A 12,500-nucleotide genomic window follows, 5' to 3' on the forward strand; every position below is an offset into this window, starting at 1 on the left:
AGACAGAGAGAGAGAGAGAGAGAGAGAGACAGAGCGAGAGAGAGAGAGAGAGCGAGAGAGCGAGAGACATGAGGCAGACATGAGGGAACGAGGGAAGTTCACTGAAACAAGATGGAGAACAAAAATGGAGAACGCACCTGTAACCTTACCGTCATGAAAAGGTACCCCAAGGAAAGAATGTAACAGAACCGACGGCTGAGAGTTTGGGTACGGCCGGAGAGAGAGAGGGGGGGGGGGGGGGGGGGGAGGAGGAGGAGGAGGGGGATGAAAAAGAAAGAGAGAGAGAGAGAGAGAGAGAGAGAGAGAGAGAAAAAAGAGGTCTTGAATTTCCAAGCAGTGGCCTGTGAGCTCTGGACGGGGCTCCTCGCGGCCGGTCAGGACCCCATGAAATGAGAAAGCCAAGTAGAACCCGCTCTCCAGACTCTATTTAGTTAATCATCAGTCGTACAAACCACGGCGGCAGGCCTTTGAGGAACTACAGACAGAGAGAGAGAGAGAGAGAGAGGGGGAGAGGGAGAGAGAGAGGGCGGGAGAGAGAGAGAGAGAGAGAGAGAAAGAGAGGGAAAAAAGAGATAAAGGATTAGCCAGAAAAGTTAAAAATCATCTGTTCCAGGGAGGGAAGAAAATGGCCACCAAAGGGAACCGTTGGCTGTTTCAAGAGTTCCCTAAGAGTTACCTGAGCAAACAGCTAGCCTCAAACACGGCCCCCACCCCCACCCCCGCCCCCGCCCCCCGCCCCCACCCTCTTACCTCCACCAAACTCCTCACAGTTTGTAGTTTTTTTTTGTAGTCTGTAGTTTCTGTAATTCTGCTTTTTTGTCCAAATCTCCTGTGAAGGCTGGCCGTGCCGTTCTAATCAGCATCGGGTCGGGGTTCACCCCCCCCCCACCCCCCCCCACCCCGGTCTGAACACTGCACTGGTTGTGTTCCCTGGGAGCTCCCAGTGCTGTACTGGGGCAGCACTGGGCCGCGGCTTTATGCTGGGGCCGTGGTGGTGGTGGTGGTGGCGGTGGTGGTGGGGTGTGACCAGGTAACCCAGCCCTCTCCGCTGGAATTTGACTCCAGTGTGAAATGAACAAGCCTATAGGTAGGGCTACACCCGCCTGCCCTTAATCAATAGTTGGTGTCTTTGTGGGCAAACAAAGGCCGGTTGAAATCCAAAACCTTAGTTAAGAGTGGGAACATATCTCAAGTGGTGGACGCCACCGCCGAGCTGGTAGGCCGGCTGGACGGCAGGACGGCTGGGAAAAAGTTCAGCTACGCTGGGAAAAGTTCAGGTCCTTCTCCTTCACACTAAAGCCTTTGAAGCTGCAGGTGGTTTTTTAAAGTTATGCGTCTGTAGCTTTTGAAATGTTCTCGTGTGCGTGTGTGTGTGTTGTAAGTTGCAAGATAGTAAATTATCAAAATAATTGAGAATAATTTAATAATTATTTTAATATAATTCTTGTTTTAAATTGGCTTCTGCCAAAGAGGAAGTGGAAATGAATAAAAAAAATGTGTCTGAAATCTAGAATTGATGGTTTAAATTCTAAAAAAAAAAAAATCTCAAATTGTATAATAGTAATTTATTATTTAATAATCTGTAATTATTGCAAGCAATGTAAAGATGTAAGAATGTTCAGAAGTTCATAATAAACTGAACAACTTTAAATGGTGATCCCACCACTATGTCACACTGTCTTTCAAGCAATCAACTGAATGAAAAAGTGCTCTAAGTTAACCTGTAACCCCATTTGGAGATAAGGGATAGCCTTTCCTCTCTGTGTGTGTCACTCACGCTCTGGCTTCAAGTGCCCAACTGTAAGTAAACACAATAAGAGTCACCACGGAGAAGTAAGGGCCACCATTTTGTAACCTTGCCTTTCTCCTGTGCTGCCCGCCCTATTGTCATCCCCCTGTACACTTGCTCACAATCATGTGACTCACTGCTATTCCGGTGGATGAAAGAATTGAACAAATGCTCCCCTTTTCCACCAATCACAGTGTTCCACCTCGCCGCTGCATTCAGCACTGCACTACAGTACAGTGCACACTTTCCCTCCATTTTCCCCCCCAGGGCCGTTTGCAGACTGCACAAGTACACGTCTAGAAAAAAAACGTTGTTTTGTGTAAAGAAGGGATTGCTGAATAAATGCCCTAAAAAAAAAAAAGGAGACTTGTTGTTGAGACTGACTCTGTAGTTGAGCTGACTAAACGCTTCAGCCAGGCTGAGCTGGCGAGTTGAAGCTTGGAGGTAAAATGGATGAGCTGAGCAGACATCTTACGAGGGAGACGTCTATACTACACTAGGCCAAAGTCTTCAATTTCACATTTTCTTTTAAATATTTAAATCAATTTGCAACCTTTAAATGCTAGTCAATGAAAGAGAAAAATACAAGATATGTTGTATTTATAGATCCCTTTAGCAGTAACTCCATTCAACCTGTAGTTAACACACAGTAAATGAAATACATTTTGAAACCACAACTGTAGAAATAAGTTTTCAATTGTTCCGTTTCCGTTCCATAAGAAAGCATAGAAAATGTCGCTCATTAAATAGGCTAGGTTTTTTAAACTCATTTTAAACTTTAATACACCCCTTCCTATGCCAAAATATACGTTAACGTTGTAAAAAAGAAAAAGGAACCGGATTTTACATCCATATTATTTGACACGTCTGGCAGTGAGCCCTGGCCTGCCCTGACTGGTCGGGCCGGTTTAGGAATGAGAGTTAGCTCTCTATTGTCTCCCGTCCTTTCTCCCTGTTTAAATGGAACTGGAATCTGATACAGAGAACGCTCCTTCCCATCGAAACTAACTGGATGTTTGTATATCGTCAGACAAACGGCTCCTCAACGTGACCTAGTTTAGGGCCGCCGTCACCGCCGCGTCGTCGTTCCGCTTTGTGGTGTACGCGGCCGTTAATCAATAAAACAACACATGTCTCCGCTACACCTTATCACTAGCTGAGCAACAGGTTGCCGTATTTTTTAAAAGACGTAAAAAAAAATTAAAAAGTAGAATAAAGAGAGAATCACCGTGAGTGGGCGGCCGGGGGTCCATCCCAGGTGTGTTCACCCAGCCGTAAAAACCAAGGACAAGAGGCGTCATTGTGTCAGGGGCTCGGTCGCCGTCGTCCACTAGTCGTTCCTCGTTGCTCCTCTTGCTTGAAAAAGACAGTCGACCTCTGTTGTGTGGAAACCTCTCCCCTGTTCTAGAAGGTGGCCGCCGCCGTCGCCGTCGCCGTCGCCGTCGCCGTCGCAGCTGGGGCTAGTAGTCAACGCGGAAACAGGACCGCCCCAAAGCGAAGGAGGAGGTCCGCCCGGCGAGTTAAACCGCCGCGTCGAGTCTTTGGCTCTGCTCGGTTAAAGTCGCCGCCGCCGTCGTCCGTCGTCGTCCTCCAAGAGTCCCCTTCAGTGGTCGTAAGGCGAGTAAGCTCCTCAAAGAAGAGAGACCGAATTTGTAAAGGGTTTGGTTTACATGTAGCCTGGCCCCCTTCCCCCCACAGGTGTAATTTTCCGGCCGCAGCCAATCTCCTTAGCCTCTGGCGCTCACAGGTGTGTCTCCGGCGCGGCTCTCGGCCAATGGGAGCGGGAGACCAAAACTTGATCCCACCCTTTGCCGACTCCCTCTGTTGCAGTTTACCTGCCCCCACCCTGCACTCCTCTCATCCGCCCCCAGGTACCTTGTTGTGTGAGCGTGTGTGTGTGTGCGTGTGTGTGTGTGTGTGTGTGTGTGTGTGTGTGTGTGTGTGTGTGTGTGTGTGTGTGTGTGTGTGTGTGTGTGTGTGTGTGTGTGTGTGTGTGACTGCGTGTTTTTATGATGTCAGTTCCTCTCCTGTGGGAATGGTCTCTTGTGTTCCTTTGAAAACACAAACTGCACCAGCGTCCACCTCCAACTCATTCTCCAACACACCACACACACACACACACAACACCACACACACACACACACACACACCACACACACACACACACCACACACACACCACACACACACACACACGCACACACCACACACACACCACACACACACACACCACACACACACCACACACACACACACACACGCACACACCACACACACCACACACACACACACACGCACACACCACACACACCACACACACACACACCACACACACACACACACACAACACCACACACACACCACACACACACACACACACCACACACACCACACACACACACAACACACACCGCACACACCACACTCACACACCGCACACACCACACACACACACCACACACACACACACACACCACACACACACACACACACCACACACACCACACACACACATCACACACACACACACACACACACCACACACACACACACACCACACACACACACACCACACATCACACACACACACACACCACACACACACAGACACACCACACACACACACACACACACACACACACACACACACACACACCACACACACACACACCACACACACACACACACACCACACACACACACACACACACACACACCACACACACACACACCACACACACACACACACCACACACACCACACACACACCATACACACACACACACCACACACACACACACACACACACCACACACACACACACACACACACACACACACCACACACACCACACACACCACACACACACACACACCACACACACTACACACACCACACACACACACACCACACACACACACACACACACACACATACACACACACACACCACACACACACCACACACCACACACGACACACACACGCATCACACACACACATACACACACACACACACACACACACACACACACACACCACACACCCACACCACACACACACCACACACACACCACACACACCACACATACACCACACACACAGACACACACACACACACACCACACACGACACACACACGCATCACACACACACACACACACACACACACACACACACACACACCACACACCACACACACACCACACACACTACACACACACACCACACACACCACACACACACACACACACACAGCGTCCATGATGTACGTTACTATCAGACCGTAGAGAGGCTCTAAAACCTTTAGCCCACTTCCTAGACGGACCTGCACGGAACGCCGCCGCCGCCGCCGCCGCCGCCGTAACCTGAAATACCTGCCCTTTGCCCTCCCCTCGTCTCCTCCCTCCTCCCTCCTCCCTCTCTGTTGTACTCTCCTTTCTCTCTCGCCTCGTCGTTTCACACACACCCTGGTTCTCCTCCTGGAGGCCCAACAATACCCCATTGAGCTGACAGTGGGAGCGACAGGTGAACAAAGCCCGGGCCGGGGTAACAGAGGAGGGGGGGGGGGCGGGAGGAGGGGGGGGGGGGACAGAGAGCGGGCGGAGAGGAGGGGGGCGGGGGGGCGGGGGGGCGGGGGGGCGGGGGGCCCCGGGTTCAGAGGAGAAGAGAGGAGGAGGAAAGGAAAAGGAGGCTCTGGGGTCGGGTGGCAGATTGGGGGGGGTCCAGCGGGGTGGGGGGGGGGGGGTGGGCATTGTGGTGGTCTCCATACACCTGAGATGTAGTCCATCACTCTGGGGGTGGTGGTGGTGGTGGTGGTGGGTAAGGCGGCGGCGGGGGTGGGGGGCGGCGGGGGTGGGGGGGGGGGGGGGGCGGGGGGGCAGGGGGGCTACCTCAATGCTAGGCTAGGCTAGGGCTGGGCGCGGGGGGGGGGACCAGCAGCCGCGATAGGTCCTGAGGTGTAATTGTCTGGATTAGTTCCTCAACAATGAGCACAAAGCCAGAGCCCTATCCTGTTTCTCTGGGGTGTGGTCGCTGCTGAGGTGGAGCTGCACTGTGTGGTTAACTGCCGGGACGCAGAGAGTCGTATAGCCCCTACACAACACACTACTGACCTGTAGGACACTTATAGCCCCTACAGAACACACTACTGACCTGTAGGACACGTATAGCCCCTACAGAACACACTACTGACCTGTAGGACACTTATAGCCCCTACAGAACACACCACTGACCTGTAGGACACTTATAGCCCCTACAGGACACACTACTGACCTGTAGGACACTTATAGCCCCTACAGGACACACTACTGACCTGTAGGACACTTATAGCCCCTACAGAACACACTACTGACCTGTAGGACACGTATAGCCCCTACAGAACACACTACTGACCTGTAGGACACTTATAGCCCCTACAGGACACACTACTGACCTGTAGGACACTTATAGCCCCTACAGAACACACCACTGACCCTTTAGGACACTTATAGCCCCTACAGAACACACCACTGACCTGTAGGACACTTATAGCCCCTACAGAACACACTACTGACCTGTAGGACACGTATAGCCCCTACAGAACACACTACTGACCTGTAGGACACGTATAGCTCCTACAGAACACACTACTGACCTGTAGGACACTTATAGCCCCTACAGAACACACTACTGACCTGTAGGACACTTATAGCTCCTACAGAACACACTACTGACCTGTAGGACACTTATAGCCCCTACAGAACACACTACTGACCTGTAGAACTAGGACAGGTTACACCATTTCTTATATGACCTATACATCACTCCTCCTACCTGTAGAACTATGACAGACTGTATCTGTTCTATCTATCTATCGGTTTGATCAGTCTGTTCTGTCTGGGTATCTGCCTGTCTGTCTGTCTGTCTGTCTGTATATCTGTCTGTCTGTCTGTCTGTCTGTGTCTGTCTGTATTCACGTCTATCGGTCGTCTCTCTGTAGTTCTGTCTACTCTTCTCTCCTCTCCTCGACGCATCATTGCGTGTGACACATTGCTGTGTTTGTGGTGACGTCATTATTGTCGCTTATCATTTCTAGAAACAAGACCAGCAATGATTAATAAAAATGAAGATAGATATCATTAAGCTGTATTGTCTTTCTTATTACCATCCCACCAAAGCTCTATAAACAACTAGACACTCATATGAACTACTGTATACTCATATGAACTACTGTATACTCATATGAACTACTATATACTCATATGAACTACTGTGTACTCATATGAACTACTATATACTCATATGAACTACTATATACTCATATGAACTACTATATACTCATATGAACTACTGTATACTCATACGAACTACTGTATACTCATATGAACTACTGTATACTCATATGAACTACTATATACTCATATGAACTACTGTATACTCATATCAACTACTGTATACTCATATGAACTACTGTATACTCATATGAACTACTATATACTCATATGAACTACTGTATACTCATATGAACTACTATATACTCATATGACGAACTGGACGTTCATGTAGTTCCCGTTACTCTCAACTGCAATAGAAGGTTCATATTGAGGACACAAAGGGGATGAGCAGATCTTTAAAAGTCCATTTCAGGGTTTGACGAGATGAGGATTCTTCTCACCACACACACACAGTCTCAGTTCAACGAACGACCGGACCTGATGTGTGAGAGAGAGAGAGAGAGGCCGGCCGTCTCTCCTCTCCCCACCAAGGCTCCGGTCTGAAGGCTCCACTTTGTTTATGCTCATTTGCATGGCAGCCGAGGGACAGAGAGGAGCCCGCAGCGGCAGGGGTCATTTGGGTACCTGATGGTTATCTACCAGCGCTGTCACGCAACGCAGGACGCCAGCAGGTTCACCACTAGTGCTGCACTCACCCACAGCCTGAAACACAGGACAAACTCATTCACAGGCACGCACACACACACACACACACACACACACACACACACACACACCACAGTGAGTGTGGTGTGGTGCACACACACACACACACACACACACACACACACACACACACACCACAGTGAGTGTGGTGTGGTGCACACACACACACACACATACACACACAGACACACCACACTCACACATATAGACACACATACACACACACACACACACACACGTATAGACACACACACACACACACACACACCCACGCACCCACACACACAGACACCCACGCACACAGACACACACACACACACACCACACTCACACACACACACACACACACACACACACACACACACACAGATACACATGATTACAGATACACACCACATGCACACACACACTCCCCGCCCCCCAGACAAACACACTCACAAACAGACATACTCACCCACACAGACCAGACACACACACACACACACACACACACACACACACACACACACACACACACACACACACATACACACACACACAGATAAACAAACAAACGGACACACACATGCCCACACTACAAACACATGTAGGCTGTTTCCTTTATGGGCCGTAGGCCTGCACCTTAAGCCAACGTCAGCTGAGCTCACCTTTATGTTTTAGGCACAAGGGACAGGTAGAGTTCCCAGGTACAACACACTGAAGAGTGTGTCTGATTATATCTCACCCTGTCCAGCTTATACGTGTTTGTTGAACACGGACCATGTACAATAAATACAGTGTGGCAGAGATAGCTCAGAGCTCATTTACATGTTGTCCATACAACAGCTCCAGCCCAGGTGACAGACCGACCATAGAACGTGGACAGTAGCAGTGACAACATTATACTCATTATACATTATACTCTCATAACGGTGGGCAGGTAGACACAGAGTAGGATCGAACAAACAACTAATGAATACTAATAATTAAGAGAATAGCTAACAAGAATATAATAACTAACATTAGATTAGTGGATCTAATGTTGAACAAATGTGGCAGAAATGCTTCTCTCCCGCGTTATGTTCACATGTCGACGCGCAGCCCTCTCTGATGCTGTGTGGCAAGGCGTGCTGCTGCCTGACATCCGTGGTGTTACTTACAGAGAGACAGAACTTAACGTACACGATGCACGGCTGTACTTCCCCCCCCCCCCTCAAGAGGAGTGGACGATCAAAAGAGCTTCTGGAGTGTGACCGGAGGAACACAGACCCCAGCGGTCCCTCTACTTAAAGCGTTTGGAACGGACGAGGCCGACTGCAACACAGAATCTGAGGGATGGACGCAGATTCTAAATCTAGGAACAACCAAAACCACGTCCCCACAGAGTTCATTGTTCTCGTCACGATCAGGGCTTCATCAGACTGGTTTTACAGCCGTAGCCGCTAAGGGAAGTGTTTCCTCCGTAGGTCTTACGTTACATACTGCCCCAACGCCAGATAAGACGGATCACGAGATAACAAGAACCACAGTCTGTCCTTCAATCTGTCAATTATTTATTTCCCCTAATTGGACCCCCCCCACCCCACCCTACCTCCACCCCCCCCCCCCTCCTCCACCTCACCTCCACCTCCCCCTCTTCCCCCTCCATCTCCATCTCCCCCTCCTCCTCCCCCTCCTCCTCCACCTCACCTCTACCTCCACCTCCTCCTCCCCCTCCACCTCCCCCCCTCCTCCACCTCACCTCCTCCTCCCCCTCACCTCCACCTCCTCCTCCCCCTCACCTCCTCCTCCTCCTCTCCTCCCCCTCCACCTCACCTCCTCCTCCTCCTCCACCTCCTCCACCTCCACCTCCCCCTCACCTCCACCTCACCTCCTCCTCCCCTTCACCTCCTCCTCCTCCTCCCCCTCACCTCCATCTCCCCCTCACCTCCACCTCCTCAACTCCCCCTCACCTCCATCTCCTCCTCCCCCTCCACCTCCACCTCACCTCCACCTCCTCAACTCCCCCTCACCTCCTCCTCACCTCCTCCTCCCCCTCTTCCTCCCTCTTGCCCACCATGCAGCATCTGTTTGTTCTCCTGCCTGTTGATTCATCCACCTGCCAGCCCTACCTGCCCCCCCCCCTCCCCCCGGTCTGCTCAGGTGCCTGGGAGGTAATTACGGAGGCCCTACATTGTCTTAAGGAAACGTGAGGCCGTAGCCCAGGTGTGTCGGGGGTCCGAGGGCCCTCATTAGTCTGATCAGAGCCGGCGTGTGACTCCTCCTCCTCCACCTCCTCCGTCGTCGGCCCTCTCGCTCGTTAGGCCCCCCGGAACACAAACAGCTTCCTCCTCCGCGGTCGGAGCGGAGCACGCAGAAGGTCTACGCGTACAAAATGTAAATGTGGCACAAACATTTTGTACACAAGACCTTATGTGTGCTTTTCCTTCGCGCACGCGTCACTAGTCAGTGTCACTGCTTCAAATGTCAAGTGTGTCATGAAAGTTTAAATCTGAGACGTGATGGTTGGACACCAGATGATGACACAAATAATATCTCATCTCGCCCCAAAGCCAGAGTCAGACCTGTCCATTTAATATGAGATTGGTGGATTTGACTTTAAACAAATGCTTTGGGTGACTTTGACTTTAATTTGGCTGGCAGCGGAGGAAAGCACGCATTTCATGAGTCAAGGGCACCGGTTGAACCGACTAGTGTGTGCGTGAGTTCATGATTCTGATGTGCGGAGATGGAAAGCCTCACTGTATTGCTTGATGTAATCCTAAAATCACACAGGGGGGAGGGGGGGAGTGGGGAGGGGAAGGCGGGGGCTGTGGTGGTGGTGGTGGTGGTGGTGGTGGTGGTGGTGGTGGTGGTGGGGGGGGGGGGTGCGGTTGTCTCGCGACTGCATCCCTGCTCCAACTTGCCGCTTGCTGCCACTAGCAGGGGGTAATTGGTCCCCGGGTGGCGGGGTGGTGGGGGCGAGGGGGGGGTGGCGAGGGGGGGGGATGCCGTGTGTATGCACAGAGCCGTACCCAAACCGTCTCCAGTGGGGGCTGTTGCCATGTCGACGGAGGAGAAGCGGAACGAGACATGCCAATTATGAGTGCTGCTGCATCACCTCCACAACGCTCCGGGAGGGCGGGCCGGGGCGTACGGAGGGACGGAGACACTGAGTTACACATGGATCCACTACAAACACATGCTCCGAATTATTGAGTCGAACTAGAACTAGTGTCACTGCTTCAAATGTCAAGTGTCATGAAAGTTCAGATCTGAGACGTGATGGTTGGACACCAGATGATACACAAATAATATCTCATCTCGCCCAAAGCCAGAGTCAGACCTGTCCATTTAATATGAGATTGGTGGATTTAACTTTAAACAAATGCTTTGGGTGACTTTGACTTTGGTGACTTTGGCTTTGGCTGTGGTTCACAAACAATACCAGCCTTCTTCAGATGACAATATCCCAGCTCTTGGGCCAACGGACAAAACATTTCCTGTCTCAAATGAATACTTAACACAACTAAAAACACACCAACTGACCCCGAAACACACACACACACACACACACTACACTACACTAGTTTTGTTGTCTGTTCAACACACCTGGAGAGCTTTCGTCCGTGTCAGGTTTCAGTAAAGATGAGAGAGAGAGTTCGTCCCCGGTTGGTGGTTTTGTTTAGGAGATGAGTGTGAATGTGCTTGAGGTCAAACTCATTGTGCTGCGCTTCTCTTCACCGCCCGACCTCCGGCCCACAGCCTAAAGACTGCATTATGAGCAGCCCTGACAGTGGTCCAACCTCAAACACACCTGCTCCTGCTCAATAAAACGCCGTATTTGTCATTACACGTCATGCAATGTGTCATGTGTTTACGCTGGCATTAGCATGACGGAGGAGGAGGACAATGACGGTTCAGTAGAATCACAGAACAGAAGTACGGCCAGGTCGGTACTGCAGTGTTTGCTTTGGTTCAGTTGGGGACAGGAGCGAATGTGGGACGTGAGAGACCTTCACCGGGCGGCGGTTGTAACACAATATTAACAAACAGGTTATTTCAGTGCGTTGACGACGAGAAACAGGCAGCGGTAACAATGGGGCGGCGGTTTAAAGACTACCCACGCATGTGATCAGGTAAAAACTAATGCACGGTTTCAAAGTATCTACCATATTTATGAAACTAAAATGATAGCCATCTACGGCAATACATTAGGACTTTGAAATGTAAACCAATCAGTGTGGTTCGACACACTTTATTTACCGTCGAGGAGGGGGGGAAACTAGGCTGGTCACTGAGGCATACAATCAAACAACCTCACAGAGACAAGTACACGCCAAGGAACACACTCCAAGAGGGCGTGACAACAGCTCAGTACAACAGCATACAGCAGTCCTACAGTACAAACACTGCGACAAAACAACAGTAAGATGACTTTTTTTAAAGGTTGTCAGGACCACCACTGCAACAGTAATGAAAAAAAAAAGGGTTTGTCTTCAGCTGAAATCAAAACGAGTTATCTCACTCAGCTCACGCGGCCAAGAGGCACACACTTTGCTACTTCAGACCCTGTCTTTATTTCTGTAAACCACATAGATTCAGTAGATAGTAACTCATAGATAATACCCAACGTGTGTCCTCCTTTAGTAGTGAAAGTGCAAACATCTGGGTGAACTTCACTATTTGTTCACAAACACTTATGTGTTTTCAAAGAAGTGATTCCTCTTCTGTTTTTGTGCAGGAACTCATCGCAGACACAAAGTGTCGGCATTACAAAACCAGAAACAGATTGGCATTTGAAACACTCGTTCAATTCTAGAGCTTCATTTAC

At 50.3% G+C, this 12,500-nt stretch overlaps 1 protein-coding gene across 1 annotated transcript in view; it reads left to right on the top strand.

The window, feature by feature from the left end:
• LOC311353795 (uncharacterized protein) overlaps window positions 1-12,500 on the top strand; it is a gene marked incomplete at both ends in the record, with an annotated part of 125,423 nt that overhangs the window by 112,301 nt on the left and 622 nt on the right. The window contains one exon of the mRNA XM_084473613.1: window positions 7,917-8,123. Within this exon, the coding sequence (XP_084329739.1) occupies window positions 7,917-8,123 (207 nt within the window). The remainder of the gene's footprint in view (window positions 1-7,916; window positions 8,124-12,500) is intronic.

This window comes from Micromesistius poutassou (genome assembly GCF_964030765.1).
Source record: "Micromesistius poutassou genome assembly, chromosome: 10".
In the NCBI taxonomy this organism is placed as follows: Eukaryota; Metazoa; Chordata; class Actinopteri; order Gadiformes; family Gadidae; genus Micromesistius; species Micromesistius poutassou.